General features: G+C 48.5%; 3 protein-coding genes across 3 annotated transcripts; 1 reads left to right on the top strand and 2 right to left on the bottom strand.

Annotated features, from left to right (window-relative positions):
* Positions 1-487: 487 nt before the first annotated feature.
* On the bottom strand, positions 488-2,407 carry BO85DRAFT_412599 (glutamate dehydrogenase). The gene is made up of 3 exons (XM_025657573.1): positions 2,033-2,407; positions 1,395-1,957; positions 488-1,338 (listed from the first exon to the last, which is right to left on the bottom strand). The coding sequence occupies exons 1-3, from the start codon at positions 2,076-2,078 to the stop codon at positions 565-567; spliced, it is 1,383 nt and encodes a 460-aa protein (XP_025519790.1). The 5' UTR covers positions 2,079-2,407; the 3' UTR covers positions 488-564.
* Positions 2,408-6,918: 4,511 nt separating this feature from the next.
* BO85DRAFT_434512 (uncharacterized protein) lies at positions 6,919-7,894 on the top strand (the record flags this gene model as incomplete). The annotated part of the gene is made up of 3 exons (XM_025658476.1): positions 6,919-6,965; positions 7,464-7,629; positions 7,685-7,894. The coding sequence occupies 3 exons, from the start codon at positions 6,919-6,921 to the stop codon at positions 7,892-7,894; spliced, it is 423 nt and encodes a 140-aa protein (XP_025519789.1).
* A 7,982-nt stretch (positions 7,895-15,876) lies between these two features.
* Positions 15,877-17,400, bottom strand: BO85DRAFT_434511 (uncharacterized protein; the record flags this gene model as incomplete). Its single annotated transcript, XM_025658475.1, has 6 exons — positions 15,877-15,948; positions 15,985-16,022; positions 16,196-16,230; positions 16,318-16,361; positions 16,596-16,620; positions 16,742-17,400. The coding sequence occupies 6 exons, from the start codon at positions 17,398-17,400 to the stop codon at positions 15,877-15,879; spliced, it is 873 nt and encodes a 290-aa protein (XP_025519788.1).
* Positions 17,401-22,830: the final 5,430 nt, after the last annotated feature.

Raw genomic sequence — 22,830 nt, 5'->3', positions numbered from 1 at the left:
GAGAGCATAATCAGACAACAACAAACCTTACTGTCATGAGGAAGAGTTCATGAAGTGCATTGCTTTCCTTGATTGTCTTCTCAGCTAATCACTAGTCGATCAGGACTTTCTCTGTAGGAAAGAACTGTCATTAGAATGAGGGGCTGGGCATTTGGGTGGTTCATGGTTACCCAGTGTGTATATGGATGAAGGTAACTGACATGACTCGTGAGTTGCATTGTATTCATAATAGCAATGTATGTGAGTATTATCAAGTGTAGATGTTCGGTCAAAATGTGATAGGACGAAGGATAAACTAAATACTAGTGAACTGCGTTCCATGGGCTTGTGCATATGGTGGGACTATGATGCATGCGTCAAGCATTAGTGATGATAGTGAGTTTGAGAATAATTTCAATTACAGGTAAACCGCCATCTACAGGGGATTAGGATGAGGATTGAAAAGGATATCATTATGCATCCATCTAAAACTACCAAAACACCGGCGCCTCTATCCATCGCGCTGAAAGGGAACATCAAACTGCATAATCGTCATGACATAAGCCGTGGGGTCGGCTTTCGCATTTACCACCAGTCACCCTGGTCCTTCATGGCGGCAGCCACCTTGGTGAAACCGGCAATGTTGGATCCGGTCACCAGGGAAGGCAGGACACCCTCGGCGGGGGTGGCGTACTCCTGAGCAGTCTCGAGACCGTTCTTGAAGCAGTCGCGCATGATGTCCTTGAGACGGGCATCAACCTCCTCAGAAGTCCAGCTGAGGCGGGCAGAGTTCTGAGCCATCTCCAGACCGGAGACAGCGACACCACCGGCGTTGGCGGCCTTACCGGGAGCGTACCAGATGGCAGCAGCGCCGGAGTTGGCGGTACGGTGGGCCTCGAAGGTGTCAATGGCCTCCTGGGTGCAACCCATGTTGGAACCCTCAGCGATGAACTTGCAGCCAGCGTTGATGAGGACCTGGGCCTCCTCGCCGGAAACCTCGTTCTGGGTGGCGGAGGGAAGAGCGACATCGACCTTGCCGACGTGAACCCAAGGGCGGGCACCGGCAATGTACTTGAACTTGTTGGCGTCGCTGAAGGGAGCAGCACCGACGATGCTGGCGAGCTGCTTGCGCTCAACCTTGGTCTGAGCAATGAGCTCGATCTCCTCGGGGGTGAAGCTACCCTCGCCGTTGATGATGAGGGAGCCCTGGCTGTCGCTCAGGGAGACGACGGAACCGCCAAGCTCGATGACCTTGAGGGCGGCGTACTGGGCAACGTTACCGGAACCGGAGATGGCAACGCGCTTGCCCTTGAAGGACTCCTGGCCGTTGGTGGCGTGGGCAATCATGTGCTCGACGTACTGTTATCGTTAGTACTGTATTCGAAGACTTGATTATGGTAGAAGGATTGACATACGTAGACAACACCGTAACCGGTGGCCTCAGGGCGGATGAGGGAACCACCCCAGCTGCCACCCTTACCGGTGAGAACACCCTCCCACTGGTTGCGGATCTTGCGGTACTGGCCGAAGAGGAAACCGACCTCACGACCGGTGACACCAATGTCACCAGCGGGGACGTCAGTGTCGGCACCGATGTGCTTGCAGAGCTCGGTCATGAAGGAAACACAGAAGCGACGGATCTCGTTGTCGGACTTGCCCTTGGGGTCGAAGTCGGAACCACCCTTACCACCACCCATGTTCAGGCCAGTGAGAGCATTCTTGAAGATCTGCTCGAAACCAAGGAACTTGAGGATGGACAAGTTGACGGAGGGGTGGAAACGGAGACCACCCTTGTAGGGACCGAGGGCGCTGTTGAACTGGACACGGAAACCGCGGTTGACCTGGACGTTGCCGGCGTCATCCTCCCAGACGACACGGAACTGGATGACACGCTCGGGGACGGAGACGACGGCGAGAGCCTTGCGGTATTCGGGGTTCTTCTGGAAGAGGGTGGAGTTCTCAAGGGTCGAGGCAAGCTCTGAAGAAGATTGTTGTTAGATATTTTTTTTTCTCCCTCTTTAGTTTCGTGAAAGGAGGGACGAATTGAACATACCCTTGTAGGCCTGCTCGAACTCGGGCTCGTGAGGAAGGTTAGACATTTTGAAGGGAGGATTGATTGAGAGAACTTTTAACTGGGGTATCTAGAAAACAGGAATATATAGAGAAAGATGAAAGAAAAAGAAGTAGTCTGAAGAAGAAAGAGAGAAGAGAGAGGGAGAGAAGAAAAAGAAGATGGCGAGGGGGAAAGGCCGATTTATGTTTTCGAGGAGGGGAGGGGCGAGGGCGGGGAGAGAGTCAGAATAGAGGGAGTGGATAGTATGAGAGGGAGAACAGCCGGAGTCGGACATAAAGTCCCCCCTCCCTCAGGCCATCCACTGTATAGTAAGTAGTGTAGGGAGTCTCCGCTGCAGGCGGGCATTTCCTGGCAACGCCCCAAACGGCAAATGATGCCGGCTTCCGGGGCGGGTTTAACGGTGGCGCCGAAGTTCGGGCTGTTAGTCGATACTTTGAGGTCACAGAATCTGTCCGTTATCTATCGGCGGGAATCCGCTGGCCCGCCCGCCAATGGCAGTTGCCCGCTCTGCCATCGGGAGGAATCGGGTGGCAACGGAAGTATTAGGGTAGGGTAAGGTAGGATTTTTTAATTGCTTTCGAAGCGAGAGAGAAAACTCTTCTCTTCATGATTATGAGCCATTGGTACAAGCCAGACAAGAATTCCTTTCCCTCGGAATCCATTAGTTAGTTTATTCCTATAGTATAAGCAACACGCCGTCGCAATCTAGACTTGCTGGAATCTGGAGAGAAACTCGCATTTGCCTGCACGCCAAGAGATCCTGCAGACTGGCGGATCACCTGATTACTCCTCTCCTATTGGCCTGGTTCCCCCCGCTGTATGGGAGGTGCTTATCAGATGTCCGGATTTCCTTTACCTACTCGTATCGTCAAATCCTCTGCACTCAGCCAATACAACCTCATCTTCCCTCTCTTTCCCCCTTCACTCTGTCTATCTATTTCCCCTCGTCACCCCCTCCCCGGAGATCATTCCTCCGAAATTAGGACACTATACAATTTACACAGACACGTTGCCTTCTCTCCCCATGTTCCCCGGTGAGCCCCGACGTGGGGGAATGGGCGGCAATCACGGTGATTCCCATACTTTAAAGCGTTGTCACGGTCGGACACGGTTCACTGGGCGGTCTGATCATGCGACCACCATGGGGAGTTCACCGGCGAGCCTGAATCAGTCTAAGTAGGTTTCTCATAGGAGAGAATTACAGGAATACACTTGGTTGCCAACCAGTCCAGGCGATGTCGGTGTCACATCACTGTCCCATTAGATTTAATCCGCTGCCTATAATGCTTGGAAATAGTGACTGGTAGGTAAAGAGTAATTGCAAGCGTCGGGGACTTCCTCTGGATGATTTTCTTGGAATTGGAGGTCCCCGATGCATGTGAATACTTGTAATTAAATAATAAAAACATGGGAAATTCAATCAAGAAGGGTATAACTAAATAACTTGTTGGAATGGTTTCTATAATTAATTATGGTTATTCAACGATTGAATTAGACTTACTCGATGCATTTACATAGTCACTCAAGGTGGTAGCATAGTCACTTGCAAATGTGGTAGCGCCGAGTTGCCGTTGCATGTCAAAGTTTCCCGACCCAACATGGAGTGGGACCCGGTTTTGCCTATCAGTTGCCTCGCTAATCCTTGCCGTACTGCCCCGGGCCAATCAGCGATCCACACTAACAAAGCATCATGATTCACACGCCGGCTCTTGCTCTCCCCACATCCCGGAATGCTAGTTGGAAGATCGCCAAGCGGACTAATGCATCCTTCTCTAACTCTGATATACTTTGAGGGGCGCAGGTTGGTCATGATGCTTGATGGGTCATTATTCATATTGATTGGGTGGAAGTGAGAGGAAAAAAGTTAATTGTGCCATCGTGGGGGCTGCGTGGGTTTGGGGGTGACTCGGTTCGGGAAGGTTTAAGTGCCGGGGATGGTTCGCTGGTTGGCCTGGTTCGAATCTGGGGTGCTGTTCATGGTGTCTGGTTCAGATGAACTATTTGCTACATATGGGGTGGATGATGAAAAGATGTGACTGTTAGCAGGATTAACTTTTGACTTGTTGTCTGTGCTGTCCGTGCTGCATGTGTATGTAACTATGTATGGGTGAATCCGATTCCTTCCGTAGTCCCTCTATGTGGTGGATGAATGCCTGACTCTTAGGGCATTCAACCACCAGTCTATCAATGAGGATGATGAATCCTCGATTATTTACTGCTTCAATTGCCTTTTTATATTGAATATTTCAGTCAAGTAGGTGTATAAAAATCCCCATTTCCTTCCACTGCTCTCTCCTCTTCTCCATCCCCATCCCCTTCAAGATCCGGACTCTATATGATATCCTCAACCACAGAACGGACTATCAGCCTATAACCCTACTTTATATACTCTTCATACTACCAGACTATACATGGTCTATCAACACTCCATTATAATCTTTCTATATTGATCACGCGGTCCACAAGTCTAAAGACCTATGAAGACAGGCAGCCAAAGAACGGAACAAACTACCACCGTTGAGCGGGCTTGCCCTAATCTTACAAACCAAGCCAGAAGAATAAATATATACCACATACCATCCTACGCATAAAAGGTCTCGGGCACCGATTTCTTCGAGGGTATAACCTCGATATGACCAAAGAACCGGTTCCTACTCGCTCATCACCCATGGCCAAGTTGAATCTTGCATGTACCAGAGGAGAGATAGCCAAATGTTCAACAGGCCCATCGGGAACATTTAGGCCGAGGAAGAGGTAGAGGATTCGACATATCATATCGACCATGTCGGGTATGCTCACTATAAAAGTACATCATACTTACTCTGGTACGTATCACAAGGGCATACAAAGCTACAAACTTATTGGTGCAATCACTAATGGGAAATCGTATAATATAGTATATATCCTAGCTCCTGAAACCGATGAAGAACTTGATCTGTGGTTGTGGCTGGGTTAGTGGAAATCCCACCGCTAAGCACATCCTCATGAAAGGGGATCATTCCTAGTCCGAATCTGGGACGTGATTTAATGAGGCTGGATACAGGACCCTAAAGGGGGCCCTGATAAAGATGCACAGCCACTATCATACAGAAAAGTCATCTCGACAGAAAAGGCCTAACCCTAACCACTGAAGATCTCGATACCAAGATTCACACGGCCGGACAACCCCGATAGCATTTGCCCGAGACATAAGAGGAAGACACTCTCGTCCCCTTCATCCGTCCAGCTTACTGGCCAGAAATAGACATGTGGCCATTTATCTTATGTGGAGGCTTTCTCGGACGGAATCCAACAATTTCGGAAGCTTGTCTGGCATGTCTGAGTCCTTCACCTACTTTGCTTTCTACCAGCATTCTGGTTCTTGATGGTCATGGTAACCCAGCATCGCCTCCAAACATGCCACTCGTCTGGATTCCCATCGATAACAGCATGAACCTGCTGGATGATGGGATACTCTGGTCAGATACTTCCCGACGTGAATATATTTTTATATAAAACGAGAGGCGCATTTCAAACTATCTCAGATGATTGTTTGATGCAAACCCCAGCCCTAGAAGGCACATATCATCATCCGAGAGATGAAAGGCCCTTCTGGAAGACACTCTGGACTACCCTGTACAGGTTCCAAGCCTGGCAAGACATTGGCTACAGCGTCCAAAACATCTAACAAGCATGATCCGAGACAAGATGTACGCTTTCACAATTCCACATCCTGGATATTAATATTCCCTGGATTCAGAAGACATAGAACTGCTGAGAGAGACACAACAATGCCTGCTCGATAGGAGAACTCACAGCTAGCCACGGCTACAAGTTATATATTTCAACATCCAAGAGATATTGAAAGAGGCCATTTCAAGATGGCTTAACCATCTCGGACAAGCCAACGGTCCCCGAAGATCTCCGGCGCCTAATTGTATCCACGGCGCAAACAGACGAGTTGCTTCAAGAGATCACAGATCCTCAGCTGAGAGCCTATAAAGGATCATCAAAATTATCCAAATCAAACTGGCGGCCATCACCAACTCTATCGCAATAAGGACACTGTCTTAATGTCAAACATTCCAGACGAGCTGGTCGGTCTCAAAGTTCGCTTTTACTAAGCGGGAAAATCCGATGAGGCTAGCAAAGACATCGGATGAAACATCAGATAACCAGACGACAACACAGAGCAGTTCCGTATCAGACATAACGTCCTGAACAGACTATTTAGCATTGGATGACGAGAAATCCAGACAAAAACCCTCGCAGTCAGACGAGGAGGGAAACGAAGTATCTCTGGCTGCAGAGGGAGCGACGTCGTGGGCTGCTATGAACACAGGGATCGAGTGACAGTTGTCCAATGGCGAAGATGGGCTTAAGGAACAGCCAGGAAAATCCCACCTCTCGCTCGAGAGCATTACCCTCGCCAAGTGGAGGATTCCGAGATATAGCACCGACAATGGAATGACCCGGTATGTTCCGTCGAGCTAGTACCTTGTCCCGCCCTATAAGTAGAGCATACCTTGGCCGCCCAACCACCAGAGAGCACATGGTCTGCGAGTAATCCTCTCCAATCTCTAGAGATCGATGGGATATCTCCTGGCTCGCAATATGTTGGGGCCGCGCTCGCGCTAGCTCAATACGTGGTTTCTGTCGGCTACTGGAGGGGCAGAATCAATGACGAGCAAATTGTAAATATTGCTCTCGAGACAGCGACTACTCTCATAGAATGCGGCTTTGGTGGTATCAGTGGCCAGCTCTCGGTCCGGCTTGCTTCTTATGGGATTTCTTAGTACAGTGACTAGATGCTATCCACTGTGCGCTTGTCTTTAATACCTACAGAACAACAAGCACCACAACCATGTTCAACTCGTCCAGACAACATGAAGAAGTATAACGATCCTCTCGCTCTGCTACCACTTCTGGATCGGTAAGCCCTGCAAAGTTGGAATCTACATCGGTACAACTGGCACCTCCTCGCGCGGACTGACGCTTACCCACGCCGCACACGTTATCTTGATGGAGACCAACTGGTGCAGCACGAACCACAAACAGGTGTTTGGCCGATGCCATCGGATCGATCAGAGAGCCAAAGTCGTGTTCGCATATGTTTTTAAAAGTACCCAAATCGAATGCGAGCAACTTACCCTCAAGAAGCATCTAGCAAGATTAGCACTGGAAAAGACAATAGACTCCTACAACCAAGAATGAACAATTATAACCACTCCCCCGGGGGTGGGGGGCCGCCGCAGCACCAGCGAACTGCAGAATCGAGAAAGACAGATCTCATAGAAATGCCTGTGGAGAGGGCTGTACAGTGGGAAGGATTGACGAATCAACTGAACAACTTACTGGAAATTGCTGTTGAATAAAGCGAGCAAATGAGAGCCATGAAGAACTCATGACAATTACACCCATACCTGCACAGTGGATACCTATCGCACCACTTCTTTAACCCCTATCTTCGGAGTCTGTTGCAGAAATTGCCGTATTCCGAAAAGGAAGACCCCGGGTGTCTTGTCCTCGTCGATAATCATGCTCGTGCTTCTGTGCTGTGCCGTCAATGCTCCGAGGAGAGAAAGACATGTATCACTGTATGTATCGCTCGATTCCTTTTGCTATACTGGATGCGAGGCTAACGTTGACTAGACCTCCGCGGGTATGCTTGGTAATGCTCACGATTTCGCCAATATTCTCGAGTGGCAAGTGGTTCTGATGGACTCAGACCAGTGGAATGCGGATGTTAAGCGTACTGTTCTCGAAGAGACATTGAACCTGGCTATCGCATTTGACTGTGCGGAGTCGGCCCATGCCCGTCAGTTTGGTCTGAAGGGAACCCGAAAGGCCGTTGGGGTATGAATATCTTATGATTCTTTGAACCGGTTCTCCTTAAGGCCCGTGACCATCTTAATGTGATACCCACAAGCTGAAGAGAGGGCTCATGTGTGCCATCGACAGACGACTGCTTAGGGCTGTGCAAGATATATACCCTGAAACAAGAGCCAGAACATATCGTCTGCCATTCAAGATTGCTAGCCCTGCTGCCCATGTTGATAAAACAATCCTTCTACAACACTGAATATGAGGAGGTTAGAAGCCAAACCAGTACCACCGAAGATGCCTAAAGAAACGGAAATGAAGGACGAGTCTACCCAAGTAGGATGGACGACCGACTTGCTCCCCAAGGTGTCGACCACTACAGGCGCAATAGTAACGCAAGCCTTCGAGCCGGTTTATTTTAAGCCAGAAATGGGGAATAGTTTCTGGAAGTTTGCTACTGCAGATGGCCAGACATCGCTCAACAGACATGTTGATGTTGTATGATGCTTTGCCTAAAACATCTGGAACCGTTCATCTTGATTAGCAGCAGCAGAAGAGAGGAATTTCTCTACAATCAAATCGCATCATTGGTTTTGAAACTGCTATGACAAATATCAAATAGACGTGTGACATTAACCTTTCACACAATGACCCATCCTCGTTGGCCTTTTGCGCATTAGGACTGTCTGTGTCTGCATGACCGCCATGTCTAGCTGTCATACAATCCCGCGCGATGTGGACGAGGTTGATCCCTTCCGGACAGTACAGCACATATTAAGGGTATTATCGACCTGGATCATGCTCAACAAGACTCAAAAGACCTCAGATTCATATGCGATGGTTGACGAAAACAACGACAAATTGTCAGAGGATGCGACATGTTTCCCATCAGTTATTATGTGAACGCTGCAGGGTCAAACCTCCAGAACTCGTGTCACAACACACACAAGTTTGATACCCCTACCTCACAAGCTATCCCGGATCTTGTGGCCACTTTGAATTGGGAGCTTCTCAGAGCATCACGTCCACCGATCATGGTTTCAGGCTTCCCGGCCGACTGACCATTGAAGTGGCATGAGACATGCATAATCCCACGAAACTAGTATATAACGAGAACGAAGTCGAAAGGCGACCTACGCTTTTCCTCGTTCATTATATGCCTATGCATATCTCACTGTCGAACATCGACCACCCGTTGCTACCGGGGTTCCAGCAACACGCTCGCCAACAGAGTGCAAACCTACGTAGAGATGCAGCAGAAATTATGAGTCTGTTCATTCTGTGCTTGTTTCTCGTGCCCTGATATATGGTCAAGAGTTAAAAGTACTGGCGATGTGGCCGCTGATAGCAAGAATATCGCCTGGCACATCACCATGTAAAGCTCCCCTTGCATGAGCTTTCCAGATACCAGCGATCTCTATATATATGGTATCAAGCTGTACGAAGCACGGACATGTGTATTACGAACAGATTGACTATCTGAAGTCCCAGCTAACATCGTCGTTCCGCGCCATCTCTTCGAGGAACGATCAAGCAGCTGTGTCCAACCGGTTACTACTTTCCGATAATTCGGTAACTTTCTTCATCTGGGTATACCCAATATGGGACAGTCATCTGCGTGGCGGACGACTGAGGCATTGCCTGCGGGCCCTGTTGCTACTAAAATTGGCAAAGCAACGACAATCTGAATAGTGCACTTTGGCTCCGTCTTCTGCTGCGGCACCTGCTCCTGCTGTCGCGGTAAGTTATCCGCTCCCGCGGGTGCATGCGCGAGGCTAATAACAAGCAGCCTCTGTTGCCTGAGGTGGGCTTCACTCCTGTTACCTCTATGTAAGGGCGAAACGGTGATTTTTTCGAATGTGTTGGCCGCCCCGGTCACCAAGGGTGCTTGGGTCCGCGGACCAGCCCCGTATCCCGCGGGCACTCCTAAGGCTCAGTGAGATCGTTCTATCGCGCAGCGGGTGAAAATCGCAGTCTGGGCTTCGTCCCAATTCGTGGATCTGCCTGCGGCAATCTGGCTCGCCAGAATGTCCGCGGAGCACCCAGCCGTGCTGCAGGACTCCCTCCCTGGAGAGGGCAGCAGCTCCTCTTTGGTCAAGAACGCCGCTGGATTGCGGAGCCGGTTCTGTGTTCAGTGCACTTCTCATGCCCCAGTATCAGGTTATCGGGGGTGAAAATTCCCAGACATTGGTGCCTCGCCCTACAATTTGAATCTAGCAGCCACAGCCAACTTCATCGTCGGGACAGACAAGACGTCATAACAAGCAGTTTGAAGCTCTCGACTGTGTTCTGGGAAAAGCCCGAACAAGATGTGGGTATGTTTACTATGTTCAACCCAGAGGCCTATGCTGAGGCCGCTCCGCAAAGTCATATTCAAGCGGTGACTAAAACGGTCCATGGGCTGCGAATATACCTTTCACCCTATCTCGTTGAAGCGACTGAGGTGGTCTACTGATGGCTGGGTATGAATGTTGGCTTATTTCTTACACCCTCTCTACAATGTAGCCCTAAGCGGCTACTACCTTTGCGCCATCCGTCGGTTGTTCATCTTATACCCTTGAGCTGGTGTTCCTGTCGAGAAAGTCTCGTGCAGATGATATATCTACGTTGTGTACATGTCCTGCATCAGCATGTCTCCCAGGAATTGATCGTAAGACCACTCAGCAAGCGTCGAAGGATGCCTCAAGACCCAATCTTGTTGCTGTTGTCCCATTGAACATGCAGTGCCATGATGGACCCACCAGGAGAGAACTCGCAATAGAGACATGGGGTACCACAAATATCTGCCATGCAAATGGCCTGGACTTAGACGTTCAATGCACAGAAGTGGCTGCTCGAAGTTCTTCGTGCTGTTGTCAGCCTCTCTCGTTTACGTCTCTTCCTTTACATCTTGGGTCCATGTCTGCTAGAAAATGCAACCTGCGTGCTTCAGGTACCGCGGCAGGCTGGCAGCGTGTATCGTGCTTGCATTAGTTTAGCATCTATACCATCCCTTGACCAAGCGCAAACAGGCAACGAATCTATCGTGTGCCTGGTTTGGTAGATGGTATGATCAACGAGATGATAACAGGAAATCAATGCGGTATGGATATGGATATGGACATATATTGGCCGAGAGGAATCGAGATTCTGTCCAAAGATTACTGGATTTAAGTATTTTCGTTTTGATGGTCGATCGTTCGTTCCAGGAAGGACACAGAAATAATCTGTCTCATTGGCATGACTGTGCATATGCAACCTTAATCTGGCGTCCAACAACAACTGCATTACTAGATGAAGAACCTATCCACGAAACTCACAGGTGTTTCCAAATATATATCATGTTCCACTCTTCGAAATAGCACCCTCTACTTACTACATATATCTACCCCATATATGGTGTAGAGCGAGTCCTTCACCCACTAACAGCCCATTAAACGGCAGGCGAATGTCCTTATAACCAGAACTTGCCAGGTCCATATCTATATCCATGAAGTCATCGTGGTCGAAGCCATGCGGTCTTCGAACTCAACCTTACATTGACAGAGCGACTATATAAGATTATCTGCATTGAGATGCTCGTGCTAACCCGTATGTACCAATGCAATGTTGCAATCTATGCCACAAGGTATTAGTCGAAGAGATGGATTATCAACCGTCTTCCCGTACCTGAGGGTTTCTTCTGGCTATAATGATCCCTACAAGATCTCCTTCGCAATGGTCTTCTCATCGTCTTCCTGGGCGAGGGCTTACCTTTCGGCCACAATATTATCGGCAATGTAAATTCGAGGATGATTCGTTCGAAGAATACAGATCTGCGAGGCACTCACAGACTGTGCCACGAATCGCACAGACTATGTGCGGAGTTGCAGCACTCCCCGTTGGCGACAGACACTTTCACCACAAATGTATACATGATAACTATCTGGGAGACTACTGGATCTCTGTCTCTCCGGGACTAGACATGAGTTGGCAAAATCCTTGAGCGACACGCTACACTGTATATCTTCTGTGGCTCCTCGGCCACTGCCGGCTGCGCTTTTTCTATACATATTGACGGATGCATTAGTCTAGCAAGATGATGTCCAGAGCGAACGTTTCAGGGCAGCGACTACGACAGGCCTTGGAAGGTCGTATTCGAATCTTGTAAGCCTGACAGATCAGATCTATCTGAGCGATGATGAAAATATAAGCCAGTGTACACAACCTGAAAGATTGAGCATGGCGCGGCGCATCGCATATGGCATCCCAGCAGAGATTGTTGTCATGTTTTCTGGCCTGCTTGCCACAGAATGACCTGACGCAGGTCGTGCTGGTGTGCAAGAACTGGTACGAGAGGTGGGTTTCAAGAGGTATATATTCGTGCTAAGCAAACGAACCTGCGTTGGTTGAGAAACTGAGAAAATGCGAGGAACTAGCCACATGTGCTACAAGATCTCCTTGGCTTTATAGTCGTTTCTTGCCCTTCCTAGCACAGGATGACCTGGCACCGGTCTTTTGATTATCCAAGGCTTGGTACGAGATATGGTTGAAGAAGATACGAACCCGTGCGTTGCCGCGGTTTGGTTATTACAACTTCACACTATTCTCTGCTTTGCAAAGGAAGAGCAGGCCAAGTTGGCAGCAGAGGCCGGGGTGACTTTATCACCCTATCTATTAATACCAATCTGGTTTTGATTACAACTGTTCTCGTCCAATTTATATCAGGGACACTGGCTGGAACAGTGCTCGTCATAATCCAATCAGGAGACTCATACTTTGCAGTCGTCTTCGGGCAAACCTAGCAGATAGCAGAGGGTCAAGTCTATGGAAAGACCGCAAAATTCCCCATAAACATGGATAACCACATGGCCTACCCGTTTAGGAATGAAACTGCCAAAGAGGCGAGTGCTTGAGCAGTGACGAATGGGTATCCAGACACCTTAAAATATATCGTGGAAGCAGTCCAGAAGTTACTGGCATAAGAAAACTCTTGTCGCTATCAGGGCACTGTGCTAAAGGTATGTTCTAGGAGAGCTGAAGACATCGGCGTTCCGCGTCCCGGTCACCCACAGTCCAGCATTTTCAATGGGCGTTGGTGTTAGGGAACGTATTGTTGTCCGCTCCTTATAACATCGAAGCAACTCCCCGGTACGGGGGTGATGGTACCGCAAGGACATATTGGGATGTTTCATCACATCCTCCCGCGGACCATCAATGGCAAAAACTGCGCAGCTCGGTTGAGACAGCTACTGAAACATCTTGTGGTCAGAAGAAGCATACCCTGAGCAGTACCGATTGGCTCTAAGCGTACCACTGGACGTGACATCCCGCCTATGGTGAGGAAGGTAGATGAAGAACAACTTACTGTAGAGGAGCTAGAAGCATATGATGCATATTGGGAAAAGTAGTGAGACATAGGCTTTTTGAAAAATGCCACGCTACAAGAGTGTGTGAAGAGAAACAGTGGCTGCTAACATGTAAGTAAACCGACATGAGGCTTGAAGCTTAACCTTCACATTACTGACTTGCAATAGGGCTGGAGCTGCGAGGAATGGTTTCCTCCATAAATACCCCACTGCTTACAAGGACGAAAAGCAACTGACAGTCCTGTGAAAGAGGCCATTGTACAGATAAAACCTGAATATTTTGCACATGATGACTGCGGCCGCCTCGTGGTTCTTACCACTGCCGGGAGCTATGAATGATGTTATATTCTCCATGTCACGCTATCATATCAGCACACACAGAGAAAGAACAAGAAAACTTTTTTTTCAGGTTTCTGTTATTCAATACCATTGAATCCTGGTGGCCCGGATGTTTCGGAATGAGTATCACACGAGCTTTAATAACTCTTCATCTATTGTCAGACAGCTACAGGTGTTAGCGGAGTGTTGGGGCCCCGCCCACTGGTTCCTGTTAGTGGTTTCCTGCCTGGATTCGCCAAGGAACATGGCGGCGTTTATGCGGTTGATTAACAGCGGAGTGGTACGATGATCTGTGCACTCGCGACTATGATGCTAGAGTCCTGATATAGATTAAGAGTGTATACCAATGTGCTGGGCCTGAGATTCCTGAGTTTAATGAAATCTTATTATGCCTCGGTGATTTCTTACTGCAAAAGATCTTCCTCAAGCGGTTGCAGAAATTTGTTTGGTTCAGCCAGCACTGCCTTGACTTTCCTGAACTGAAAATAAAAAAAGTTAATACTTCATTATTGTCAGATGACCAGACTCTGATTCAGGAGATGTATGCTATCTACTACGGTGGTATCCAGCCAGCCTTGGACATGTATCACGCCCGGAATAGAAATATAGATATAGTCCTTTCAGTCCAGACTCAAGAGCATGACACGACACAGGCCCTCTCCATTAATATGATCTTTCCTGGGTTCCTCTTCCTCCATCTCCTGCGGAAGAATAGCTGGTGGTTAACTGATACTCCTAGCACACAGGATTATCTGTATACGGAGGGGGGTCATACCAGATAATGAGGAGAGCTGGTTGGCCTGCGACATCAATGCTGTAATCGAGGGATCTTTCCACTGGAAGAAAGTCCGGGAGATCATCGAGAACATGGACAAAGGCCAAGACAGATACAGAAAGGTTCAGCGGTCATCCTGGGTTGGCAAGATTGCACCCATCAAGTGTACGGAATAGAACTATATTACACACATTAAGAGACGGAAAGCAACATACACCATACCAATAACTAGCTAACTAGATCTATCAAATACACAGTAGCAATCATTATCTACTGAATCAGATTAGTAAGGTAGACAGATCCGATACATCAATACCGGATGACAGTAACGTAACTTATGTACCGTTGTCAGATACAGCAGTGTGGGTAATAATACATCCGTAATCCGAGACATCTCCGGCGTTAATACCATGTGGATTCTGTCTCCTCGACTCAGAGCTACATCGTCGTCGCTATATAGGAAGTATACATGAGATTCATGGTCTCAGTGTCCACAGATTGTAGTTATAAAACACCATATGTTATAACTTATTGTGTATATATACTACCTCATATAAATCACCATCATAGTACAATATACTCCCCCGAAATCCTCATCCACACAGCCCAACAACCCAACCACAGCATAGCTCCCATAGTATCCTATCCGACAACCTACTATAACCAGTTCCATTCCAGTCTAGTCTAACCTAACCCAGCCTACCCTAACCCAACTCCCACTCCACTTCCCATCCCCCCCGTAGTTAGTTATAGTAAGTTTCCACATATCTCCCCTCCCCCCTCCCACCGAGTCCAGTCCAGTTCAGTCCAGTCCAAGTCCCCGCCCTTCAGCCGCGCCACAAACTACCACTCCCGGCATCCCCATCGAAAACTCCAGAAGAAGTTTATTCATTCATAGCGGCTTTCCCCCTATCCCTACTTACTCACCTATCTACCTACCTATTTACTTCTCTGTAACTAATTAAGTAGTTCACGCTCGGTCCTGTTTCATACTAGTTAGAATTTTCGGGATTTGAAGCCTCTCACATACATACATACGTACATATATAGCATAAGTAGCATACATATGAGTTAAATTAATTTACGCGTTATGTTATTAGGAGTCTTTGTTTGTAGGCAACCAAGCTGAACTAACATACTACATACACCTCGGTAGTTAGTTCAGTTCAGTTCAGTATGTGATTAGTAAAATAAAGAAAGCGAAAAGACTTGGCTCAGCCAGCCATCACAATCACATTAGCCCCATTTTCAACGATAATATGACGGTAAGTTCACTACTCCGGTGAGTTTTTCTCGAATGTGGAGATGAAGGTTGGATGGATGGATGGTGGTTTGAAGCGGGTATGTCGGATCGAAGATGGAGGGATGCCGATGCCCTACCTTTCCTTTACTGGGCGAAATCTTTGTTGTCCTCCCTCGCATCGTGGTACATACTAATCTTGGTACGACCGTTGATTGACTTGCTTGGTAAGCCCATCAATCATTTAACGGAAATGGATAATTGATCTAGTTTAAGTATTTGCAGGTAGAGATGTAGCCGTACCATATCGGGAGTTCCGCTGGATAGATAGACTAGATGGTTACTGTGATAGGTAGTGAGGAACCGGTGGGGCGGGGCTCTCGGTCGGGTTCATCGGCAATCGTGGATATAACTATAACAAAACTGTATCTACGGAGTAGTTACTTACTTCGTATGTGAGTATAGGGATAGTTCGGATGTAGGTGACTATCTTATGTTCTACAGGAGAGGATGATGATGATGATGATCTCCGGACTAATGTCGCGGTCCGTCGGATGGCGTTGGTGTCAGGGGTGGCGCCGTTTCAGGCATCAGAGGTTCGAAAAAGAAGGGCTCGGCTTCGTGGAGGCCTGACCGGACTGACGCGCTAGTTTACTTACTTAGCCTAGTAGACTTGACTAAGGTGAACTGCGTACTATCTAACATCATGACTATCGGAGCTGCTACCCGACGCGCGCAGGGGGGTAGGGGTGGCGGTGGGACTGTCAGGTACCCTACTTACTCTACCTGAAGCGCGTTTTCCTTGTTGGATAACGCGTTCATGGGCTGAATAGGGGCTAGGAAGGGATGAATGTTTGATTGATTGATTGATTGGTTTCACTGGTTATTTTCGGTTGTTTTATTTCAATTGTTGTTCTGTGGTATCTTTGACCCCTTGCGAGGTGTTCGCACGGCTCCCTCAATAATTGAAGCCAGAACACCATTATGTGGTCCCGCGATGTCTATCGCACTCATGATTCAAAATATCGTATGATCGTTATCTCATGCTATGAGACTCACCAACTCCGTGCTACCGCCAGCGTGGCTAGTGTTGGGTTAAAGCAGCGTAAATGGGACAGAAAAGCAGATAGCAAAAGTATGCAGAAAAGAAGAAAGGAAAAAAAAAAGCCGGAAAGAAGCCCCAGCACCCTATAATAAAGAATTACCCTCGTGAGCTGTGATGTCGTGAAATTTGTGAGGATGAGTCTTGAAGAACGTCAGGCGCTCGAGGCCCTACCATCCAGTCTTCCATGGCGAGCCATTCGCTCCAACTCCGCTCCGCCGCCTCAATCTCCGAATCTAGCGGTCCCTGTAAGGGACGTAGGAACGGTATTGTCTCGAGCGGTGGCATGTCATAGTCCTTTTTAACGGCCGCCCAGCCACCACTCTTCGCGGCGAACAGGTAATTGCGCCGTTCTTGCTCGTGTAGAGGTCCAATGCCCGCACCCCATTCGTCCCCAAAAAAACCGTGCAACACGCCAGGGAAATCCATTCCCGTGGCCACCAGGCGGCGGATGTATGGAATCAATGAGACAGAGGGAGGTGGATTCGAGGCAGGTGAGGATGTAGATGACTGGCTAGCGGCGGATCGGGATGGGTCGGTATGAGAGTTTACGACAGGGTTTGACTGCCATTGGAACGGGAGACGGATGTTCAAGAAAGCCGAGAGTGCTTGGACTGCATCACTGTGTTGCGCATGATCTAGAAAGTATCGCTGGCAGCTTTGGTATCGAGGGTGCCACTGGAAGATGTCAAAGTTGTCGCCTGCTGACGCTTGGGCCAGTCCCACCATCGCAGCCGAGTTGAATTGCTGGAAGTCATGCATTGGGGAGCCGGACGAAGGTTTACTCGAGTTTCGAGGATTCCTGCGCAAAAAAGAGACTTAGTCACTTGCTTCCACAACCGTTTGTCTTTGCTCGTGGCCCGCTTTCACCATTGTCCAACGGAGCGATTGACGCCGGAGACGAAGGTAACAGCGAAATGAACAACCCCGTAGTAAGACTATGGGGCATAAATCGCGAGAATCCTAGAACCCAAGTGACTGAAAAGTCAATGAGACCGTACCTGCTGGAGAATATACTCCGACCACGACGGAGGAGAGAGACTCGGTGTCGCGGGGTAGGAGTCGGGGAGGGCGATGGGGAGGAGCGAAACAGAGTCCTGATCGCGAAACCTAGTCCTCTACCCGAGTGAGATTCATTCATGGACATCTGCTAAGCGTGATCCATTTATGAGGGGAAACAGGCGCAGCTCATGACAGAGCATGGGTTCGAGGCCAAGGAGGGGAAGGAGAGAGCGGGTGGATGAGGTAGCTGGAGGGGACAAGGCTTTATAGAAAGAGAGTCCATTGAAGAGATGAAACGGGGGGTATGCGACATACATAAATCCTCGGACCCAAAGAAAGGAAGAGGCAGTGAATTGAGAATGGAACGGCCGAAGGAGAAAAAAGAGTCAGATTGCGGAGCAGCGCTGGTAAGTGGACGTAAGTAGTCCTGTATATTGTTTGGGACCTGACGAGCGACTAGAACCAGAACGGGTGTACCCGATAGGGTCACGTAGGCAGTACCGGTCAACTTCTCGGTTTGGGTTGGGCTGGACTGGTGGATGAGAAAAAGAGGGTTGTGGTTTTCTCGAGAATCTGTATCATATAAATAAGAAGGTTCTGATACTTTCTTTTTTATTTTTATCTTTCTTTTTTGGCATTAAATATTTTTTTTAATGATATTTTTTTTGTCTTTCTTTTTTTTCGATCAATTTTAATTCGGGTTGATGGGATTTTTTTAGGCCACAGCCAATAATGATTTTTTAGTGAGCAGCAAGCAATAAATCCCAGTGCTAAACCCTCCACCCCCAAACTAGGCAGTGGTCCGTTGGGAACAGGGCAACATTGGTTTAGTTCTGAGCGGAATCTTACCCGTGGTAATCCATCAAACCGCATACCCGATCACTTTCATGAAAAAAAGTTTAAGAATATAAAAAGAAGAAAAAAGAGGGAAGCAAAGTGGTAAAATAAAATATATAAAATGAATAAAATTTAGAATGAGAAAATAAATCAATAAGAGGATAAATTGTATTACCTTTGTTACATACATAAAAAGTTGGCAAGACTGATAGATTTCATGCTTCGTTTTTTCCCCTGCCCAAAAATAAAAAAGGCAAAACCAGGTACGGCCATCAGAACCCGGGAAAGGGAGGGCAGACTAGTGTAGGGAAAGGGTGTGTGGTGGTGCCCCGTACCTTAGCAGCTCCGCCCTTAGCGGGATGGCAAAAAGCGCTGGTCATCGCGTGTCCTTTTGGGCTGGTGGACCCGGAAAAATGCTGATAGGCCCGTCGCTCAGATCGAAAGATATCCGTGCAGCTGCACCAAGTCTCCCAAGTACTTACGTTTCGACTTCTTAGCAGTGGTGGTAGTGAGATTAACAGCATCCCTTAATCGGTGCCTTCGACAGCGGTCAGATCTTGAGCTGCATCGCCTTCTGAAACTGCACCCGGCTCAGTTGGGTAAGCTGTGGGATGCCGGCGACATCCTTCGCATGCGGTGGGTGTTGAATCTCCGTGCAGTCGGAGAGAGTACTCGGCCTGGACGATCAAGTATCATGAAGATGAATTCTACCAGGGTACTGCAAAGAAGAAAAATATAAGGAAACGGAAACGGAAAAGAAAAAGAAAAAGGGAAACTGTGCGAGACGTGAGATCGTCCATCCGATCCTAATCCGACCCAGTATCTCTCCCGCTGTATGCTGACGGTACCAGACCTTCCCGGGCCCCATTTGTTACCGTGGTCGGTAACAACCATCAGCATCCATGCCAAATGATGACACGGTGCCCAGTCCATCGGGTTCAAGATGGCCAGTCTAAATGGCGATGAGGTCCGGGGACTGCCCCATCACCAATCATCCTTCCTGTCAGCCATGTGTCCTTGGCACTTGCCGTATTATCAAGCCAACGAACCCCTTCGGCTTCAGCTTCAGTATCCCAGTTCGCATCGCTCATCTTCGCGAAGGATGCGGTGTAAGTGGCGTTCTCATAGTCTTGTGTGCTAGTAGTGCATGCGGCGGTCAGGAACCCCTTCCCTGGACTATCAGCTGTGGGATGGTGATTGATTTTCCTTGCCTTTCCTGTCTAGAAGCCTTCGAGTCCAAGCCGCCTGGCAGACCCATTCTCGAGTTGGTGCCATAAACTGGCCCGACAGATGCGAAAAGAGGAATTACTGTGCTAATGCATGTTGGAGTTTTAGCGGGGTGCAGCATCGACAGCGCAATGCCATCCTGCTGTTCTGTTCTTTTCTTTTTCTTCTTTATGCTTGCCAACCTGTGTTACGTCCATTGACTATCAGGGAGGTCTCGTAATCAGCACCCCGATCTCTCATACCATTGCCTTGATCTGTTGGCTACTGGAAGGCACAAGCAATAGTAAAGTTGAATCTCTCAATACCACAGATTAGTTTCATGGACTGAAATTGCCAACATAGGTAGGATGATGAGCTGGTCATCGGCCACGACTCCAATTCACCAGCCGTGTGAACCACCAGCCAACGCAGGATGAGTCCTCGACGCCTTCGTAGCCTCTACGACAATGACCTTGTCATTGCTTTAGTCTTGACATCTTTCATGCAAAGTATCGAGAAGCTCAAAACTCTGGAGTAAACCAGAAAATGCCGAAGAAGCAGAATTAAGTCCGACCTGACTACCAATAAGAAGACGTTACTTGCTGGATAGTAAGACCGAGACAGCCAGCTGACCCGCAGTCATGCAGGTCAATAACTCCCACAGGGCTTGCTGGCGAGGGTAAGTAGGTATGGTAATTAATGTACTATACGGTCGGGCACTCGGTAAGGATGTGGTCCCCGATCACTGAACTTCCTCCTTCTCACTTCCCCCTCTCGGTGCTAGCTTCAAGGACGGGGTTCCCTGATTTAACTATCACTTCCGTATTGCTTCGGCGTCTTACCAGAAAGCACGAACTACTCGATCTTAGGTGGATTCGGGCCACCAGTGAGCCAGCGAGCCTTTGCTAATCAATTCAATCCCACTGTAGGGTCCGCTTGGCTGCCTTCCAGCTCAACTAAGCTAATGCCACAGAATTTGCCACTCCGTGACGCCGCGGCCTTCTTGACACCAGCCCCAGATCCACTCACTGCAATAGCGAGGCCGTTTCTGCACCTTACTGGTCGAGCTATTGTGTTACTGAACCATTGGTAAGGTCGATGCGCTGATGACGTCCCGCCTCTCTCTCTCTATTGATGTTTTCCCCTATTCGGCCAGCTCGCATCGTAGCTGAGCTGATACAGGCAGAAGAATTCATACGCGGCGAAACAAAAGAAATTACTCGACTGATGTATCAGCTATCAATCCTGACCGAGGTCCAGGATATGCCACGCAGCTGGTGAATTGATACTTTTCAGTAGACCAACTTGTGGCTCCGATAGCAACAAATGCACGCATGTTCACAGCATGAAACCGGGACAGCAGAAGAAAGAAAACCCGGATGAGCGGTGAGAAAAGCATCCCAAAACAAGCACCAACCAGCTATTCACACCTTGCGGCTTACGAGACGCCATGCTCAAGGTGCAGGTGATATGCATTCGTCTTTCGGGCGGCTTTGACAGATACCTGGCAAAACAATGTGGTGCGATGCTGCTGGGTCGTATCTCTGCTCTGCGAACCATAACTCACTGTGGCTTACTTGGTCGGTGGCTTGATCATTATGTTACCGTTGGTGGATCTGAGATGGCATTTGCTTTTTCCCTATCTAGGTCCCGGTGCGCATGGCTCCAAACAGGTTAAGTGCTTACAATATCAATGTTGTCCAATGCTTTTCGTGCGCTTAGCACGCCTTACCGCACAACACACCACGGAGTCAATGCGAGATGACCGTTAACCGCGTTATATGACACCGGTATTGTTGGGGTAGAGGCCACTTTCCATGTCCGCCAGGAGAGGCCGGTTCCAAGGAAAACAATTCCGATGTTTACTGGAAAAGGAATGTTCGGCCGTTTGCATACCAATATAACAAAGACTTCTCCCTGGTGTACACAGTATTCTGGTTGCAAACTATGCAAGGTGAGACTACCTAAGTCTCAACTATTTGCTCCTTCTGGGTTTTTCGAATTACCGCCGGCCTATCAATGGGGCAGCGTCACCACACCAATTCCCGGAATTCACGAAGAGAATGTATGCACGAGCACGTTCAACCTATCCACCATGACAGTTCCAGGCCATCCAATTGGCTGCTCGATAATCTAAAGCTGCATAATGCATTGTGCTCATGTTTGACTTCGCATGCGCCTTTGCCACCGAAAATTGACCCGTCGCGCGGCCGCAACCTGAGCGGAGAGAAACTAATGGAAGTGTGACATCTCACTTAGGCAAGCAAATACGGGCTCGGAGCCGACAATCTCCAGGCAACTATTGGAGGTGGACACCGTATGTAGGGGATGATCGGAGCTTACTTGGGTTATGCATGTTTTTCTTTTACTCTTACCTTTTTCATAGGGTGTAACTTACCGTTCGGCCCTGTATCTGAAACTCTCTATTGGCCGACTCGATTTATACTCTGAGTATCCCCTCTCCTTACCATCCCCAGGAAAGATATCATCCTGACCGACTGAATTGGTACCTGCTTGTTCTTTGCCGACCGAGCTCATTCTAACTCACATAGCATAGAGATCTTCGCCCACGATACTACCTACAGCAAGCGAACAAATCTGGCCAGACGGCGACCCCGACGCCACAGCGATCGACATCACAGCCACGGCATGTTTTGCCACCGTGGCGGGGCTGTTCTCTCCAGCCACATATTATTGCCACTAGTCTGCACTAGCCACAGATCTCTGCAAGGATCAAGGGTTTGCCAGCCACACTAGCTGCTGTTAGTGTTGCGATGTTGCAGATGTTGACCGAACTCTGATGCTGTCTCAAGCATGTGGCTCTGATCCGTCAAGGTGGGTGAAGACTTTACTGGATTTTGTGGGCTGCTAGTGCTAATAGTAAACAATAGTGACCAAAGACCGCTTTACCGACCATCTGTGTCTTTCTGATCGGCGTTGTGATGAATGTCAATATATTCGTTTACGCAGGTGACATGACGATCACCAGAGTGGAAATGCATTACCACCTCATGAATAGGCTTTGACAGCCTAGTCCCGTGTGTTCCATCCCGCATAAACGAAGCGTCAATAGCAGGGCGCTTAAGCAAGGCTCACCTACCTGCTAGGAACGTGCAATGAACCAAGACGATTCGGCAAGATATCAAG

The sequence above is a fragment of the Aspergillus piperis genome (genome assembly GCF_003184755.1).
Source record: "Aspergillus piperis CBS 112811 unplaced genomic scaffold BO85scaffold_2, whole genome shotgun sequence".
Taxonomy (NCBI): Eukaryota; Fungi; Ascomycota; class Eurotiomycetes; order Eurotiales; family Aspergillaceae; genus Aspergillus; species Aspergillus piperis.
Note: the sequence above shows the minus strand (reverse complement) of the source record. Positions and strands in the feature narration are given on the sequence as shown.

Coding starts and splice junctions, on each gene's coding strand:
- BO85DRAFT_412599 (XM_025657573.1), bottom strand. CDS start 2,078: ATGTCTAACCTTCCTCACGAGCCCGAGTTCGAGCAGGCCTACAAGG. Junction 1,958..2,032: donor GTTCGAGCAGGCCTACAAGG/GTATGTTCAATT, acceptor AATCTTCTTCAG/AGCTTGCCTCGACCCTTGAG. Junction 1,339..1,394: donor CCGGTTACGGTGTTGTCTAC/GTATGTCAATCC, acceptor TAACGATAACAG/TACGTCGAGCACATGATTGC.